This window comes from Protopterus annectens, chromosome 13.part0 (genome assembly GCF_019279795.1).
Source record: "Protopterus annectens isolate FY-2018-M chromosome 13.part0, PAN1.0, whole genome shotgun sequence".
Classification (NCBI taxonomy): Eukaryota; Metazoa; Chordata; order Ceratodontiformes; family Protopteridae; genus Protopterus; species Protopterus annectens.
In genome coordinates, this window is record NC_056747.1 from 260,016,620 (window position 1) to 260,036,638 (window position 20,019).

The 20,019-nt window shown below is 40.5% G+C and overlaps 1 protein-coding gene across 1 annotated transcript in view; it reads left to right on the forward strand.

Moving 5' to 3' along the window:
- The window catches only part of ABCA7 (ATP binding cassette subfamily A member 7), an 882,362-nt gene that overhangs the window by 437,621 nt on the left and 424,722 nt on the right, over positions 1-20,019 (forward strand). The window contains exons 19-21 of the mRNA XM_044053819.1: positions 5,919-6,050; positions 10,677-10,816; positions 13,277-13,414. Of these exons, the coding sequence (XP_043909754.1) occupies positions 5,919-6,050; positions 10,677-10,816; positions 13,277-13,414 (410 nt within the window). The remainder of the gene's footprint in view (positions 1-5,918; positions 6,051-10,676; positions 10,817-13,276; positions 13,415-20,019) is intronic.

Consider the following 20,019-nt stretch of genomic DNA (forward strand, 5'->3'; position numbering starts at 1 on the left):
TGGTAGTTGCAAACAACATACAAGTTGTCTTGCTGATGTTGAAGTAGAGTTGAATTTGAGTTATCCATTTCCACAGGTTGTTGCTGAGCTCTAGGATATTTGTCAGAGCTGGATACTGTCTGTTTACACTTTGTAAGATCTAGGGATGAAACACTGTATAGTAAAGGGAAGAGGTCCAAGTACAGATTCTAGAGAATTTCACTAGTAAATTCATCTACTTTGAGATGATGCTGCCAATAATTATTTGAAATGGTCTGTGGTTAAGATAGTTTTGGAACAAGTTATTCACTCCAGAACAAATTTGTATTGATCTAAAGTTGTCTAGTTATATGGTGTGACTGATGGAACGAAGGGCTCTTATCTGTAAAGAGTCCCGCGGTGTAAAGTTCATTGTTTATGTTGTTTATAGAATGTGTTTGTAACGTTACATGGGCTAGTGATGGTATGGAATCCTGGTCCTAAATCCATGTATAATGATTAATGTTAATGTGTTTGATTAGTTCTTTGTAGAAAAGTTTTTCAATTTTTTTTAGCAAGTGAACACAGGTGGGAAATAAGTCAGAACTGGGTGTTTTTAGGATTAGGGTTTTTGGGAACAAGTAATATACACACGTGAACTGCTCTAGACTGTACTCTAAGATGAGAGAGATGAAAGATGAATTGGAGATTTGCAGATGAGTGGATCTGCTATTTTTAGCAGAGCTTGGAGTAATTTTTTATGCTTTGAGGAAGATCTTTTATCTAGTAGCTTATTTTGGAGAGGGGAAAGGCTGCTTTGCCAGAGGCTGTTCTTAAGTGAAATGTAGAAATGAATGTGACTGGTTAAACTGGGTTTCGGAAACTTTGCTTGTGGCACTGTTAAGTGTTTAATTTCCAGGGAATGACTGAAAGGCAGAGGTCAGATTTTCTTGGGGATAAACTGTTAGGTTTGAGCAATGATGGGACCCTAGAGTCAATAATCTGACATGTTAAGTCTTTTACTGTCTTCCAGAAAAGTCCTGGACAGCATACCATAACCACTGATTTCTTGTATATTTAGTGTCTGCAGCACTGCTGCTCTGTGTTTTTTCCTAAGGTTGAGATAATTTTGATGGAAGGCTTCGTCATGAGGATACGTTTTCCAAGAGACAGAAGTGTCTTCTCTTTCTGCAAGTAATGTTTTTATTTTAGCAATCAGCCATAGCCACATTTGACCTCATAATTTTATTTATTTATTTTTTAGCTGGAAATCTCTATATACTCATCTCACCTGTGATGCAAGCTAGGATGTTTCAACAAAGATTACAGCACTATAAATACTTTCAGCAGTGGAACACCCAATCAGACCTCCATTCCCCTTGTGAGGATTTGGCAGTAGGGGAACAGACCCACCTGTTGGTCCTGGCGGGGTGGCCTACCATTTCTTAGTGGGAGCACTCCTTCCCCAAGCCTGCAATCGCTACCTGCTTAGGGGAAGCATGCCTCTGCACTTGTGTCCCCTCAGTTACTTACTGCGAGTGCACTAACATAGCACAAGCTCAACCTGCATGGCAGTCCTCCAGGTAAATAACTGACACTCCATCAGGTGAACACAAGCAGCTACCACCCATTCCTCACCAAAGTTGCAACAATCCGATATTTAATGACTGTGTACATGTTTTGCTAGAAACAAATTTTGTAAAGTGATATGTGTGGGAAGGCAGTATGAACTTTGCTGTATGCAGTTAAGAGTGTATGGGGGGGTGAGAGAGAGCACTTTTTTTTTCTTAATGTGTAGCTAGTCACTGAATTAGGTTTGTACAGCTACTGTGCATGCTACAATATATATTGTATATTTCTATAGATCACCTTTTATTGCTACATGTATTTGTGTGAGAGAGGGAATATGCTCTTGGTGCATGTGGCAGGACATGCATTTTATTTTGTGGGGCTGCTGTGTATGGTAAATTATATCCGTAAATATTTGCTTGTTTAATACTGCACATCACTGAATATTTGATTGCTTACCTCTGTTTCCTCGTTTACCACTGTGTATCATGGAATGTTTGCTTGTTTTACTACTGTACATTACTCAGTTTGCTTTTTTTTACTACGCAGTATCACCAAATATTCACATAACATGGTTGCTAGTTTGTGAAGTTTTGGTTTGACAGACAGATGAACTGAATGTGTTTTTTAAAATGGGTGGGCACGTGGTGATTACTCTGTTTTTTGGTGTATGTTAAAATGTACTACTGATTAATTACAATTTGGTATGGCAGTAGTTTGTGGATGAAAATGATCATTCTTGCTGCCTTGTGTGTGTGTGTGTGTGTGTGTGTGTGTGTGTGTGTGTGGAGGGTTAAAATGTTTACTTTTTTCTTCCTTGGTGTAGGACTTGTTATTGAACTACCATTGTAAGTTTATTGTGTACTTGGAAGTATAGCTTTCCAGGTGTCAAGTCAAATATCTGGGGTGTACATAATCAATAATGCTACATCTGGTAGGCATGGAGACAGTCTTTGGAATTAGTATCAGAGCTCCATGAGAGAGAAATGATATGCCGTGAGCATGTGGAGAGGGGTATAATGGAATGGTATTTGCTTTTAAGATGGTAGATGACGTGGTCAGTAATCTGGCTTTGCAGGGCCACTGTTTATGGTTTACTCATAGCACTGTGTTTTTTTTTCTGTCAGATTTTGATTTGCGTCTCATAGTTGTATTGATTAGTAATTTGTGTGTTCACTTGTAATGTAAAGCCTACTCTGCATGGTGGTGTATGACCTAAAAAACATTTTTATTGATTTAAAAAGTCCAATGCTGATATGGTTTGTAATAGTCAGAGGTTGTGTCAGTCAGCCTCAAAAATTAGTCAATGACCACAGTGTCTTATGTACATTAATCAGTAGGCACCAAATGTTGTAAAATGAAGGTTACTTTTCTAATGGAATGCAGCATGGTTATCCTTGCAAAAAAGGCAGGAGCTTGGATAATATGCTCTCCTGGAGGAGCTTGGATAATGTGCTCTCCGGGAGGAGCTTGGATAATGTGCTCTCCGGGAGGAGCTTGGATAATGTGCTCTCCGGGAGGAAAGTGGCAGGTGCAGAGTCAAGGAGAAAAGATTTTAGAGAAGATTTGGAGTGACTCTAGTTATGGAGCTTATCCGATGGTAGTGGGAATTTGGTTCTTGAGCCTGAAGATGTACGTTGAGAAAAGAGAATCTCCAAAAGGCTTGCATGACTTTGAGTGCACGTAAAGAGTTTGTCTGACTGGAAGTTTCTAGGGGGTGTGTACCATTGGAGACTTGGGCTTATGACTGAGCATTTTGTTGGTTGGTAGAGGAATTTTGTGAGCTGTTTTGAGTCTATAAAGCTTAAGTAGTTTGGGCAGGGTATTACTATGGTGTGCCCTGCTGGTGGGGAGGTTGGTAGTAAAGTTCTAGCTGGAGTTCTGGGGTGCTTTGCATTGTTTTCTAATACACAGGACTCAAGGCACAAATCTTGTTTTGCAATCTGTAGTACAACGGTTTTATAGCCCTGTATATAATCTTGTATTTTCTACAGAGAAACTTGTAGACAATACCCCAGTACATATTATCCACAGTGCAACTCCAACACTTCCTTTGCTTTTATCACATATAGTGTTCTCTTCTTCCATGGGAAAATAACCCTGTTTCAAGTATTGAGTTCTGCTATATCTGTAATTTACAATAATGAGCTTCATGCACTGTAATGTACTTTTGCTCATGACTTCATGCCTTCATTTATCGTTGCATTCAAAGCATTGCAGTCATTGCTTTAGTTTCCTCAAATCTTTTACCTTTCAAATCTCCTAACTCATTATATCACTTTCACCTTTGTACTGATGCTGTACTTCATGTTTGTACCTGTTTTCATTTGTATATTATTTGTAACCAGCATAATACATTATTCTTTTTCTCTTTATGTATTACAAAAATGTTTTATTTGGTTGATCATGTTTGAATGTTTATTCCATGTTCTGCTCACTGAGCCTGGGTCTTGGCTGCAAAGAACCTTGGTGCCCAGTACACCTATCTAGTTAAATAAACAAATCTGTATTTATTGTGCATTTGTTTGTACTTATTTTCCACAACTGAATAAAGTTATAGATCCTCTACACCGTGAGTATTATTTTTGTGCTTGTTACAGCCTCACATTCTGAAGGTGGAATGTCATATAGGTTCATAGGTTCATAGGTTAGTACTAGGCTAACTGCCCTTTTGGGCCATTTGAAGCCTAGCCAGTTACCTCATGTGAGAATCAAACCCTGCACCTTGTGTCTTTAAGGTAAACACCTTAACCATTATGTCATCCTCCCATCCCCTATATGTGCCATTAGTGCTGTTTACAAGCTTAACCAAGAATGTTAAAAAGTGTCAGTTTTGGTGTTTCTGTATGTATTCCAGCACTGCAGTAATATATCTGGGGTGAAGATCTCCCAGGCAGTCTCTGTTTCGAAGTCTGCTGCTTGCCAGGTAGTAAGTCCGGATCTGCTTTCTAAACTGCTGATAGGGTCAGTAGTTACTCTGATACTGTTGATAGGGTCGGTAGTTACACCGCAGGGAAGCTGAAAAGTTGGACTGTTGCGTTTTGTTGCATTAATGCCCATTACTGAGTTATGTGAAATGTAGTTGTGTCATAGGTGAGTAAAGGCATTTGATTTTTTTGTTGTATTTCATGCAAGAGCAATATTAATTTCATCTCTGGTCATAAAAAGGAGACCTATTTCTGCAGTAGGTTAAAAGATATTTACTTCATTTGGAAGCAGATTTTCTCTCTTAATATGTACTGTATGGTAATATATAAGTGCAGCCTTGTAATGCCCACCTTTATCTTGTTAGCAGATGAGAAAGAATCTATCACTTATCTCCAGGGTCTGTCAGAGGTACTATGTATTGAATATCTGTCTTCAGTATAAACCAGAAGACTTGCACCTTAGTTATCCAGCTTCTCCCATCTCTGGCTAACCCTCTGAGACTGTCATAGGCTCATAGGTGTGTACTAGGCTAGTGGCCGTGGGGCCTTTACAAGCCTAGCCATAGGATTACCCTGGCAAAAGGATCAGCGAGGTGCTCTGCTTGACATGCATGGGAAGTCTGTTCCATAGCATGGGCAGTCTCTGGGTTATGAACCTGTACCTCCAGCATGTTCTGTTAATTGTGGTAATGAGGTTGAGGTCTCTGGAGCGTGTGTTGTGTTGGGATTAGGATTTCTTTAGATGTAGCATTTCTAACAGAGCTGGGTCAGACATGGCTTTGTAAGTCAAGCAGAGATCGCCTCTAAGTAGGAGATATGAGACAATAGTTGGAGTTGTCTGTATAGGACAAGTGTTTTAAGGCCTAGGATTATCTTTGTGAGATACTTTTGTGGCCTCTCAAGTTGTTGCAGGTGTCTAGTGAAGTACATGCTAAATGGGGCATTATACTCTGACTGGCCTAATGAGGGAAGAGTAGAGGGAGGCAATGACCTCTTTTTTCCTGGATGCAAAACCCTTAGTAATGAGATGTGCCACATAGAAGGACTTTCTAACCACAGTGGCAATGTGGGGATCAAAAGGAAGGTTGTTGTCAACCTGTGTTCCCAGATCTCTTATAATTCCTTCTGTGTTCAGTAGACTACCATCAATGTGGTAATTCATGGGAACCAGGTTTTTCCCCAAAGGGGATGACTATGCATTTTTGGTATTGAGCTTAAGGCCATGGTTCTGACACCAGTCGGTCTCATTGAGGCCTTTCTGTAGGATGTCAACATCACTTGGGTAGTTAATAGCTCCCAACTTGCAATCATCTGCGAACTTTGTCCTTGAACCGTGGTCCCTAGCTTCACTGAAGAAAACCCAGTCATTGCAATTTTAGTTAACATAGCTCTAAATTTGGTACTATAATTTTTCTGCAATTTCAGTATGGACTAATGTTTCTTCCTTCTTGTTATATTTACAAGGTCCATTCTTACAGGGCTATTTCCGCCCAGCTCAGGGACAGCCTACATCCATGGTTTTGACATTCGTACTGAGATGGATGCAATTCGGAAAATGCTGGGAATGTGTCCTCAACACAATGTACTTTTTGACATGTACGTACTCATATGACAACACAGATTTCAATCCTTTACTATATTTTTGTAAGCTTTTTACATTGTTGCATAAGTATTGAGTTTTAAAGAAGCATACATTGACTAGGAAGTTTTAGTACCTTTTGGATTTTTGAGCTTCTGGCACAATGATAGTATTAAACATTCTCATTACTGTTATTAGATAAAATGGTGAATTTGTGTGTATTACTAGTAGTACAGTCCAGGGTTGTATGTTTACTACATAATAACTTGACTGCTTGACAAATGCACTCTTTTTCACTCTGTGCTTCATACCTCCCCAGAGTTGATATTTTTTATTTTTATTTTTTAACAGTAGCACTCAACCTACCATGACATAATCTTTAAGGCATATACACCCTTTGTAGGTGGGGGAGGACAAGACTACAGCATAGTAAAAAACATTCATAAAATGCATTATTTTTGCATGATGATTGAGCTTTTATTGTCGTAAGTGTGCAGTTGTCAGTAAATTGTCAAGATGTCATATGTTTCTGTGAGATAAACAGTTTTCATCAATTGTATTCTAAAATCAATTGTACAAAAGACCACTTGCATTGCAGCTGTGATTATATATTGTGCTTGTCCGATGATACTGTTGATTTACAACAGAGATGTTTAAGATATTGCAGTCTGCAATCTTGTTGACCGTATTGGAGTGTGACTAATTTTTATCTGACTGGAAGTTTTCATTATTCAGCTGGCAAAATTAGAGCAGTTTTTAAACCCTTCTCTAAAAGCTTCTCCTATTGTTTAGTTCTTACCAAAGAGTTGGTCTGTTTAACGTTCTACGTGTAAACGACACTCAAGTACTAAATAAGACATGCGAAGAGGGCAGTTTAGCAGGTAACTTCAGGAATTAGACTGACTAGAACACTTGTCTTTCAGCTGATTTTAATATGATATACAATCTAAAACATATTGCCTTTTCATTTGGCCTGAGAGAGAGTTAAATATATTTTCCAAGTGTTTATTAGCCAGAAATCCCACCACTAACAACACTCAAGTTTAATATCACTGGTCTGGTATCTGTACATTTGTACCCAATCTGCAACTTTGGGTGCAAAATCTCTCTTGCTGTCAACCATAAATTTCCAAAGCCTTAGAAACAAGATACCCGAACTCCAGGCATGGATTTCACAAAACAACCCTGATATAGCAGCTACTGAAACCTGGTTGAAATCATATGTAAAAGACAGCAAGTTTCTTCCCCCAGGCTACTCGTGCTTGAGAGCTGATCGGCTGAACAAGAGAGGAGGAGTAGCAGCAATACCCTTCCCTAGCAAATGTACAGTAATTCCCCTACTCAAAACCAACACTCAACTTCTCCCCAGCCGAAGTACTAATCTCTATATTAAAACTTAACCATAAAAAACATTTGCATAATTGCTCTGTATATTCCTACAGGAAACAACATACCAGTATTAGAAAACATACTTGCCTGGACTTCACAAAACATAGATAATGAAACCATCATCTTAGGTGATATAAACATTGATTGGCTAGACATTGCTCACAACAATCCCTCAAAAAACATAAACCTTTACAACTTCTCCCAACTAACTGAAGATAACACCAGACCCCACAAAAATAACATTTGGGGCTCCACAATAGACTGGATATTAGTGTCCCACCCTAACAATGTCATCACTGCAGGCATACTACCTAATACCATTAGCGACCACCATCCAGCATATATCCTATGCAAAACCACCCCAACCCCAGGGCAACACCAATACAAATCAACCAGAAATTTGACTAAGTTCCAACCATCCATATTTAGTGAAACCTTAGCTAAAGTAAATTGGGAACCCCTCAAATCCCTGCAACTTAATGAGGCTGTTGAGTTCTTTAATTCAACATTCCTAGACATCCTAAATAGGCAACCACCCACCCGCCAAAAACAAATAAAACATAACCATTCAAGCTGGCTCTCAAAATCCATCAAAGAAGTCATGTCCACAAGGGGTAAAATCTGGAAATCATGACAGAAAAACAAAGACCGTACAACTCTAGTACAATATAAACAACTCCGTAACCAGGCAAAACATCTAATAACCAATGATAAAAAAGCCCACTGCCTCTACCTACAAAACCAGCATAAAAATAATCCCAAAAAATTCTGGTCCTCCATCAACCATCTATTATATCCAGGTTTTCAAAGCAACCCATCCCCTGACCCACACAAAACCTCTACCAAACTTGCCACCCTCTTCAATTTTACTTCACTGACACCATAGCTAACCTAACCACCACCAAGACAGCTAATGACCAAACCATCCCAGAAAACAATCCTACACAAAACTCTAACCTAAAATTCTCCCCCATACCCATTGCCACAATAAAAAAACTTTTACTTTAGTTTAAACCCTGTACTCTAGCCCCTGACAATCTACCCCTACATTTCCTGCAGCTAGCTGCAAACCCTATATCTTATCCCATCAGCATACTCATTAACAGATCAATTAAAGAATCCCTTGTCTCAGACATCTGGAAAAAGCATTCATTCTCCCCTTGCACAAAGGAGGCGCTAACACAAACACCACAAATTTTCAACCCATAGCTATTCTCTCACCCCTCTCTAAAATACTGGAAAAATGCATTCATGCCCAACTCCTCAACCACCTGCTTGAAAATCAAATTCTGTCACCCACTCAGCATGGTTTCAAATTAGAGCACAGCACCACTACAGTCCTCCTCTCCTTCCTTGATGCAGTTAACTGGGCATGGGATTCTGGTAAAAAAAATCGCTTTTGTTTTCTTCTACCTTTCCAAAGCTTCCGATACCATTTCCCACACTATCCTCCTCTCTTCTACCCTCCAAATTTCCCCACCTACCCTACAGTGGTTCAGTAGCTATCTCTCCAATAGGCAGCAGTCCACCAAATGGCAACAGTCTTACTCTCCCTTCCTCATTACTTCCACAGGGGTACCCCAAGGCTCCATACTTGGTCCTGTCTTATTTAGAGTCTTTATTAACAACTTTCACACCACTCTCCCACAGTGCTCAATAATCCAGTATGCTGATAACTCTACAATAATATGCACTGCAAATTCCAGCTCTGAACTCCAGCAGATCACCCAGAATGCCCTCACCTCTACTGAGTCTTGGATGCTTAACAATCATCTTGCCCTAAATCCAAAATAAAAAAAAAACTAGTAATTTTTACCTCTTAAGAAAATCACTCCCCTAGATAAAAAAAAAATCTTCAGTGTACAAGTCCAAGACAATACCACTGTAGAAGCTGTCCCACACACTAAATTGCTAGGCATTATTATAGATGAAAACCTAAACTTTGACCTAGACATAAACAGTAACATCAAAAAACACACCAAAAGCTCTGTATGCTGTACAGGCACCAACACTTAGCCTCTCTACTAATCAAACCCTTGCAACTACATTTTTATTACCTTCTCTCCTCACTAATATCCAAAATTCTACAAAATCCAAACATGATATGTTATAAAAGAATAGCCAAATTCTCATCCCAACACTGTAACTCACTGAAACAATTAGGCTGGTTGGAACTCCCCCACCATCTCTCATTCACCCAGCTAACTACAGCTCACAAAATGATCTACAGACCCACAGACTATCCTGCTCTCCTCAACTCCACTTGCCAAGTACCAACCCAGCAGGCAACTAAGATCTGAAAGTCATCTACTTCTAAAAGTAGAAAAGCCCACCTTACCGGCTGGTCAACTGCTCTACTGCTCCACTGTCGCCATACTATGGAACTCACATCTTCCTTCTATAAGAAACACAGGCAGCACCACCACCTTCAAACAAACACTGAAAAATCATCTCATCCCTTCCTGGCTATGTACCTGCTCTATAACCTACCCCCTTCCTTCTCCTTATATTATAACTGAATTCCTATGCTTTTTACTGCTAGTGACTGATGATACTTTCTCAATATTTATTATTTTTTTTCTTTCATCACTTGTTGATACTGGCACAAATAATGCTGATTAATTTATCTCCATTTTTACCACTCTGAATTCATCTGGCAACCAACTAAATTACTGTTTTTTATGTATATATTCTGTATGTTACTGTAATCAAACCAACTAAATTTCTGACTTGTGTATATATTCCTGCAACCATTGTGTGTAACGCTGTTTCTTCTTCTGTAGCAATTAATGTTTATTTTTTTTCTGCATCTATGTTCTTGTCAGAGCTTTTCTCCCTGGGCCTCCACCAAAAATGGGCTCTTTTAGGCTCAGTGAACTTTCCCGGTAAGCAAATGCAATAAATAAAAAATAAACTTGGCAAACACTCCTGTACCTCTGTCAGTGAGTGTATGAGAAGCCAGCTTTGTATGTAGACATTGAAATTCAGCATTTTTAATGGTGGTGTTACCTGCCAAAATGTATTTCAGTCATTATGCATGTACTAAGCCCACTGAGATCTGCTCCTCCCTACTACTTTCTGCCAGCAGTAATGCCATCTCCTTCCTTGTACCTTAGTTCTGGTCATTATTTCCTTAGCGCTGTCTGAGAGGTGACATGTAGCAACAATAAATTTTAAAATTGCATCACAAATTTTTACAAAATGTAGACTAATTTGTTTTTAATTAAATGAGTTTTCTTGTTTTTATTTTTAAGACTTACAGTAGAGGAACATATTTGGTTTTATGGTCGACTGAAGGGCCTGTCTGATGATGGAGTGATGCAAGAAATGAAAACAATGCTTGAAGATGTTGGATTGTTGCATAAGCAGAAGGAGCAGACCAAAAACCTTTCTGGTAATGAAATGACATATATAAAATGCATTCTAAATGTACATGTTTTACTTATGCCTTTGTGAGACTCCGTTAGTCTTTATTCATAACCATGCTGTTCAAAGAAGGCATAGATTGTGAGCATGCACTATTCTGTGGTCCAGTCTACCAGTATATGTTAGTGTCACTGTTGGTCATGGTACCAGCCAAATGTATGAAGAACCCTAAACTATTAACAGGAAGTGAGGAAGTAGAATTTGTTTACAAAAGGACACATGCTCCCTAGTGGTGACTAGGAGTATGTCAGTCAGGACCTACTCATTCCCTCCAGTAGAGCTCTTCTGAGTGTGCACCTTTAACTCCTAGTGGGCGTGGCTTCAGCATTTAAAAATTGAAGTTATCACCTTACATTTTTAATAAATACCCATTGACAGAGGTCATATATCAATACAATTGTGTTTGCTGTCATGTATGCTTCAAGATAAAATTTTCTGATACCTTGAATGTAACATGGCTTTGGAATTATTAATGCAAATATGAACAGGCAATATTTGACGCCTAGAGGAGCAGTAGGGTGTAACTGCAGAAACGCCTGGAGACGTCACTCAGCTGTAATGAGTTACCATTTGAAAGCACAGAAAAGCAGTCGATGGTGCAGCTGTGCTATTTGTTTTGGCATTCTTTGTGATACTTCTGTTGCTCCAGAACCTCGCATAAATAAACCAGCTTGAAAGTTGACAGAGATTGGGGTTACAGATGGAGATCAACTGCATGTTGACACGGGTTCTCTTTTTAGGAGTGTAAAGGAAAGCTGTTGCTTCAGTTATTTTGCAGTATGTGCCACAGAGCATACATTTTAGTGGTATCTCTGTGGGAAGAATAAGAAAACTTCCTAGACTGACAAGGAGCCAGAAGCAGTCACACAGAATTAACAGTTACTTAAACATATCAAAAGTGCTTTTAAAATGTTTTATCATAAATGATTGCTTGACCCAGTACAGTAGCTGTCAGCTCTCTGAGGTGTTATGGGTGAACTGGATGCAGTGGCTGTAACAGAGGATATGTAGACAGCAGACACTTGCCTCTGCTGTTTCCCATGCTTTTCAGTGTCCTTCATTATTCTATATTATTGACATACAGTGTATAGATACTCCATACAGACTGATTGCCTTTTGCAGCTTTTTGGACCATGACATATTCTGCCTTGTCTTTTTCCCAAGGGACCTGTATGGACTTTGCAGACTGTAGTGGTACTGTAGAATGTTACCTTTTTTTTGGAAGGGTGAGAAGTTTGTCCCTCAGGACTCTCTATTCATCAATCCCCCCTGTCTCTCACTAGTAAAACCCTTAACACTGACTTTGTTTGAGCCAAGAGTCCCGCCTTCACAGTAGCAGTTTTGTCAAAACACCAGCAGGCAAATTTATCAGAAATTTTCACTTTTATTAATCATTTGTAGAGTTTTCACAACTCTGCCTCTAAAATTTAAAATACAAGTCACAATTATCCTACATTTGTTTCTACAGTATATCATTAATTTAATTCTGCCATTGCAAGGTTTCATTAATTTGTGAAAAAAGGAATGTTATTTGTAAAGGATGATAGTGGCACAATAATTAGTATTGCTGCCTCACAGCACTTAATTTCCTGGTTCAGTTCTTGGATGAGGTGTCTTCTGTGCAGAGTCTGTATGTTCTGCTACTGTCTACATGGGTGTTTTGCAGGATAGTGAAGTTTTATTTCATATCCCAAAGACATGAAGACATGGAGTGGAGAGCTGCCATTCCTGTAAATTGTCTGAAGGTGTCCATGCTGTGTCAGCATGAGGTGTTAGTGTGTGGGTCCCTGCTAGAATGTCAGATGTTCAGCTTGAAATGGCAGAAAATCGACCTTCCAAAACACCAAGGTACAGAAGGTCTCACAGAGAAAGTGGGTGATTGTGAGAGATCACTGTATAGCTGGGTTTTGAGATCTTGGAGTTAGTATAAGTAGCAGGGTGTGGAGATGCATGGGGACTTTCCTCCTGCAAAAACAAGTACATTTACTCTTACATTCTTTGATGTTTTCGCAGTTTGGTATTCAGCCATTTCAAGCTTCTGGAGTCTGTGTTATGAACGTCTGTCTGTGTGTCCTGCATTACATTGGCAGTTCAGCCAGGATTAGTTTCAGTACCTTGTGAATTCTGATTGCCAAGAAATGCTCAAGTTCACAATCAGACCTGAAATGGATTAAGCAGGTAATCTCAGAATGAAATGAGTATTGCTTATAAAACTGTAGTTCATGAATGCTTAAGCCAAACTGCCTCTCATTTGTATTGTGAATTATGTTGTTCTTAAGTTTCAGTCTTAAGAGTTTGAAAAAGATGTTATTTGATGATGATTAAAATTTTTCCAGATACTGTGTTGTCAGCTACTGGTAGAAATGGTGAGGCTGTAAGTGGTAACAATTTATTATGAAGTAACGACTTTTTTGTTTAATAAATACAGGTGGGATGCAGAGGAAGCTTTCTGTTGCCATAGCATTTGTTGGCGGTTCCAAGGTGGTCATCCTAGATGAGCCTACTGCAGGTGTTGACCCCTACTCACGGCGAGGAATCTGGGAGCTCCTGCTGAAATATCGGAAAGGTGACTGGGAGTGAGGGAGGGAGAGTTTAATTTCTTGACCAAGATAATGTGTGTGATTTAACACTGGATATAGATTTGTTACTAAATGACATGCTAGTCTTAAGAAACATGTAGTTTGCATTGCTTATTGCATGATAGATTTGTTCAGTTTGCACAAAGTGTAAGTGAAAGCATGTACACTGCTGCTTCATCACAAACCCACCATTGGGAGAACTGGAGAAGTCACTATGAGCAGTCTTGCAGAAATGAAGGGGGATGTGCTATATTTGTGCTGTACTCTGAGCTGCCTAATGCAGTAGGGTGTAGTAAACTGCAGGATTTTATTTTTTGAAAGAAAATTATCAAGAAATAGTAGTAATTGCATTATTGAGCTGGTGGGGGCAGCAGACATATGAGGAAGTGTTTCTTACAGAAAACTGTAGACTGGAGACTTCCAAGATTACTGCACACTGATCAACAGCTTAATTTCAGCTCTTGCATTGTGAAAAAAGAAACTGAGATAATATGGTCAGCTTAAGTAAAATTTGGTTACTGGCTAGTAGATGCATTGCTTGGACACCAACAAAGAAGAAACTTGGAAAACCTGAAAGAAAATCAACCAGAAAAGGTTAAGGAAAAAAAAAAAAACACTGGTTGAGAAAAATCTTGCAGCTGTTCAGCAAAAAGCAGCTCAAGCTTCAGCTCTGGTGCAAGAGATGGCTTCCAGTAATTTAGAGGAAAAAATAAATCAAATGTACTCAGTGGTGATTAAAATAAAATGAAACATTGAAGGAGTATATCAATTCAAGTAACAAAAGGCTGGAAAAATAGAAGAAGCTTTTACTGGCTAATAAAATGAACTGATAAAACTGCAAAAAAAAAAAAAAAAAAAAAATTAGAGGAGGAAATGAAAAGGCTGGTTGTGAGTATGTGACTTCTTATGAAGAGCTGGTGCAAAAAATGGCAGTTAGAAGACAGAGCTTGCAGAGAATACCTGAGATTTTTCTGCTGTACCAGAGAAACTGGAAGGAAAGGACTATTTTATGAAAGCGGAAGTAAGCAACTGGACTTGTATTCCACAGTAGGATTTGTTAATTGAAAGGGCACATCGAGTGTGTGCTCCAAACTTGGCCATGAGAAAGCAGCCAAGACCTGCATTAGTAAACATGTAGTCATACCAGAAGGATGGCAGAAGGGAATATAATTAAAAATTGGACACTGCCGAGTGTTTGTGGAAAATGGTTTACTATACACTGGGCATTAGAGAAGCAAATTTATCCTAGTGTTCTGGGAATATTGAAAGGTATGATTCAAGCTGCTGTGTCCACTTTCAGAATTTTTTTTATATCATCAATTTATCCAATAAAAAGTGAGCCAGCAACGAGAAGCATTCTTTGGATAATAAAGCTCATTGAGAGACTTTGCCAGTAAAGCATTTTCCAATGTTACAAACAGAAATGCTTGAGAGACAGAGGAAAAAACTCCACAAGAGTTGACTATAAGAATCAGGAGTACCTTGGACTTGAACCAGAGTCTTATGTTGGGAGATGGTGATAAACAGGAAGACCAGCAACAATGAAATTAGTGAATAAATGGGAGACCTATAAATCATCAATCATATGTGAAATATTGGCTTTGGAAGAAAGTGTCTGGAAAAGACTGGACTTTTGTTGACCTTGTTAAACTTGTGGGTAGAGTGTAAAGCATAAACACCCATTATGTCAATGTTTAAAAGGAAACTAAAAGGGGAAAAAAGCCACTGCAAGTAAAATGATTTTTATTCTAATTAGTGTTTGCATAAAACATTTTATGATGTAAATTGCATGTTATGTATAGTAAAACAGATGTTCATCGTGTTTCACTGTTGCAGTCCTTACAAAATGAGGTTTTCTGGCTCCTGGTAGCTCGCAGTTGGCCAGAGTGCCAAAGTCCTTGGTATAAGACATCAGCTGCCTTCAGATTAAGCCTCACGTCAGGTACAAAGGAAGGCAGCTGACGCTATTTCCTCAGTCTTACTTGCTGTGGAGCCCAAAGCAGAAGCATTTTGCACGAGTGCCGGTCGGCCGAGTACCTTCTTTTTGTATTCTGACTGCTTAGTTGAAGACATCCTCAGATAAGTACCCCGTTGGGGACCCTCTTTTTTTTTTTTGCTTTAACGAATGTCAGAGAAAGTTAATAACTGTCTTGCCTGTGGAAAACTGATTCCGCATTGTGATTTTCACTCCGATTATATCACTTGTTTGGGCCTTGAGCACGATGTCTCTAATTGTGTTCTCTGTGCTTCTTTCAACCTGCGTACCATACGCCATAGAGCTAGGATCTTGTTTAAGCATTTTGGAGTTTGGCTTAAGTTCGTCAGTATGACGTGTTCTGGTCTCCCAACGTCCGATGTTCCTAAGAAGTACAAGGATAAGGACCGCAACAGGCTTAGGGTCAAATTAGCTGACAAACGTCCCTGTTAAGTTGGTTGTCAGCCCAGCGGTAGTCAGTGAGGCACTTTCATTGCCCCTGCACTCCACAGATGTTCAGCAGCAGGTGTTTGCAGAGACTTTCTGAGTCCTCCATATTGCAGGCTTCCACTTAGTCTTCTGACCCTCCGCCAGTCGCCACCTCAGAATCTGGACCTGCTAAGCAGGCGTCGGTTTCTGAGGCCTCTTTTCTCTGCCCTGAGTCCAGATCCAGACCAATGACCTTGGTTCAGACTGCTGCGGTGGCTAGGCCTCATGAGTCCCTCCGGCTTTCTAGCAGGCCTTACAGCCGAAAATCTACTCCAAAGCAGGCACCGGCCTCCCCTCAAATGCCTCAGTCTCAGGTGATTAAAATGGCTAGTGATCTCTTGACCCTTATCAGGGGCTCTCAGCCACCTCCTTCTAAGATGGCTAGGGAATTGTCCCCAGAAGTTTTGTCTGCCTCAGACTCTGAGGTTTTCAGCAACTCTGCTGATGAAGAGGAAAATGCTTAACTTTTTTCTGGTTTTGAGGATTCTGATGCAGAAGACTTCCATCCCTTCTGCCTCCCCTCCAGAAGATTTTTCTTTTGGAGATACTCTGATTACTCTTAGGGAGCATTTCAAATGGGAAGGTCAGGACTACCCTCAGTCTAAGAAACGTATTAGGGAATTCTTGGATTTGCCTCAGCATAAGCCTTTGGCTATACCTCCGATTTTGGAAGTTGTTGATGTTTTCATGGAGAATTCTTTGACTCCTAATTCTGTTCCTCCTGCTCCCAGAAAGCCTGACTGGTATTAGAGTTCCTGATTCTCATCAGTTCCTTTTCAAAAATCCTACTGCTGATCCAGAGATTATTTCTCAGGGCCCTAAAGGTGTTAAAGCCATGGTTGCTAAAAATCCTTCTGACAGGGAATCTAGGGCCTTGGATAGATTGGGTAAAAAGGTTTATAATTCTTCCATCCTGGTGATTAGGTCTGTTAATTGTCTTTTTCATACGCTTAAGTATCAGCAGCATACTTTGGAGGCCATGAAGACTAAAATTGCTGGTATTCCTTCCCTGATGGAGAGTAAGGACATGCAAGATTTATTGAATTCTGCCACTCTTGTCACTAAACATTCTCTACATTGTGGTTTTGACACTTTGGAGGCTTCTTGCAGGGCAGCTGCCACTGGTTCTGTTATTAGAAGACATGCTTGGTTCAGGGAATAGCCCCTTTCTGAACCTGTCAAATCTAAATTACTGGATGTACATTTGCACAAGGACAATCGTTTTGGTAGCAAAGCAGAAGAGGTGTGAAAAAGTTGGAGGATAAGGCCAAATCTATGCAAACTGTTAAGGACTTTCTGCAAGTTCAGCCTCCTCCTTTTAGTAGACATTACCCTTCTAAGAATTGGACTTTTCCTGACCCTAGTAAACAAGGTTGCACTAGGCCTAGGGGGTTACATGTCTTCTAGGGACAGACTTCCATTCCTCAAAAGGCTAAACACTGGCAGGCTCCCTCTTCAAAATTGAGGAGTTGTAAGCAAAGTTCCCAAAGCAAATATTCCCAATGACTCTGGCCTTCCCCTGCCTGCCTCTGCGGGCCCAGGGTTTTCTTTGGGGGGGGAAGGGTAGCCATTTTGGAAGATGTCTGGTACACCATCACAGACTGGGTGCTTAAAATAGTATCCCAAGGTTATACGTTCTCCTTTCACACCTTCCCTGTCCTCCAAGTATACCCATATATCCCCCCACTTCAAAGGGCAGAAGCAGAAAAACAAGTGCCTTCTTTGCTAAACCTGGGAGCAATAGAGCCAGTTCCTGCACTACATATAGGCCAGGGTTTCTACTCAAGACTTTTCCTGGTTCCCAAAAAAGGGGGCACCTGGTGCCCTATTCTGGATTTGTCCATTCTAAACACTTTTCTGGTGATTCCCCAAGTTCAAAATGCTCACTCATCGGCAGTTGCTGCCAATGCTGGCCAAGGATTCCTGGCTGGTGACTTTGGATCTCAAAGAAGCTTATCTGCACATCCCAATAAGGGAAAGCTGCAGGTAGTTCCTTTGCTTCAGGGCAGGGAACAGGCACTTCCAATTCTCTGCACTGCCCTTTGGCTTGTCTATTGTTCCCAGAGTTTACAAAATGCCTAGCTCCAGTCATTGCTTTTTGTAGGCAAAGCAACCTTCAAATTTACCTTTAATTGGACGATTGTCTTATTCAGGCAAACTCTCCAGAGCAACTTCTAAAGGAATTTGGACTTTGTAAAGAACCTTCTTACCTCTTTGGGCTACACTATCAACGAAAAGAAGTCAAAACTGGTACCCACCAGGGAGATTGTAATCCTGGGAGTGAATCTGACCAAAGCTGCCCAGATGGTGTTCCTCCCTCAAGAGAAACAAATGGATCTTTCTAATTGCTTCAAGAATTTGGCAAGCATGACCCAGCTTTCTGCAAGGCAATTCCTGCAAGCCCAGAGATTCATGGCTTCATGTATTCTGATGATTCCATATGCCAGACTGCATATGAGGAAAATACAGTGGTACCTCAAAAACCTTTGGTGTCAACACACACAGGATTTAAACTTGATGCTTCCTCTGATTCCCCTGCCTGCAGATGGAGTTACTTTGGTGGGCGATGGTCTGTACACAGAACAAAGGCCTGACTTTCTGTCCACCTCCTGCCAGCCAGACTCTCACCACAGATGCCTCGGACTATGCTTGGGGAACACATCTAGAGGGCAGATGCATTCAGGGGACCTGGAACTATCAACAGGTTAATTTGCATATAAATCTGAAGGAATTGATGGCAGTCCAGCAGCCCTTAATGGCTTTCAAGCATCTTCTCTCTCCTGGTACTCTTCTAGTCAGGACAGACAAAACCACAATTGTGTGGTACATCAACTAGCAGGAAGAGACTGACTCTTACCCCCTGTGCAGACAAAGCATGATACTATGGTCCATAGCAGCTTCCATGGGCATTCATCTGATAGCTCAGTTTCTTCCAGGAAGGCTCAACACCTTAGACTGGCTGAGCAGGCAGGTTCTGGATCCTCATGAGTGGCAACTAAACAAGACCATCTTCTATCACATCATTCAGCGTTGGGGCACTCTCCAGGTGGATCTCTTCTCATCTTCGACCAACCACCTTCTTCCAACCTTTTGCACCAGGGATCATCATGACAAGGCATGGAAAGTGGATGCTCTGTCCTTCCCCTGGCCACAGCTCTCGATCTATGCATTCCCTCCTCTGCCTCTTCTTCCCAGAGTGCTGTTAAAGATAAGGGATGAAAAACCAAGGGCCATCATAGCTCCAGACTGGCCTAGGCAACATTGATATTCACTAATTTGCAGTGTCAGCCTTGGCATCTTCCCCTGATACCAGATCTCTTGGTTCAGGATGGGGGAAAAATTCTGCATCCTCATCTTCAGACTCTGCATTTGGCAGCCTGACTCATAATTTAAACCTTTCCCAAAAGGTGGTTGAGGTCCTTTGTGAGGCTAGGAGGCCTAGCACTAGGAAGTCTTATGCAAATAAGTGGAAATGATTCTCCATTTGAATGCAGACTAGAGGGGAAAGACCCTTTTCAACCTACTCTTCCTCTTATTCTTGACTATCTGGCAGGCTTGCTTAATGGTGGACTTTCCTTTTCTTTTGTCAAGATTCATGCTTCAGCTATTTCTGCTCATTGTTCCTTTGAGCAACCCATTTTCTCTCATTCTTTGACTAAACAGTGCCTCAGGGGAGCTAGCAATTTAAAGCCTCCCAGAAGGGCACCTACTCCTGCTTGGGATCTTAATTTTGTACTTGAGAAACTTACTCTGCCTCCTTTTGAACCAGCTGCCTCAGCAGGTTTGAAGTTTCTCTCCTGGAAAACTGCCTTTCTCTTGGCTATTACTTCAGCTAGAAGAGTTTGAGCTGCAGGCCTTAATGGAAGTAGAGCCTTTTATCATCTTCATGTGGATCAGGTTTCTCTTCGAACTAATCCCTCCTTTATGCCTATGGTGGTTTCTAGCCTGACTCTTAACCAGTCTATCCACCTGCCTACCTTCTTTCCTAATCCACAGAATAAAGGGGAGAGGTTACTGCATTCCCTGGATGTGCATAGATATCTTAGATTTTACCTGGGCAGGACTAAACCTTTTTGAAAGTCAGATCTGTTGTTGGTCAGTTTTGTCCTGGAGCTCAAGGCAAAGCGA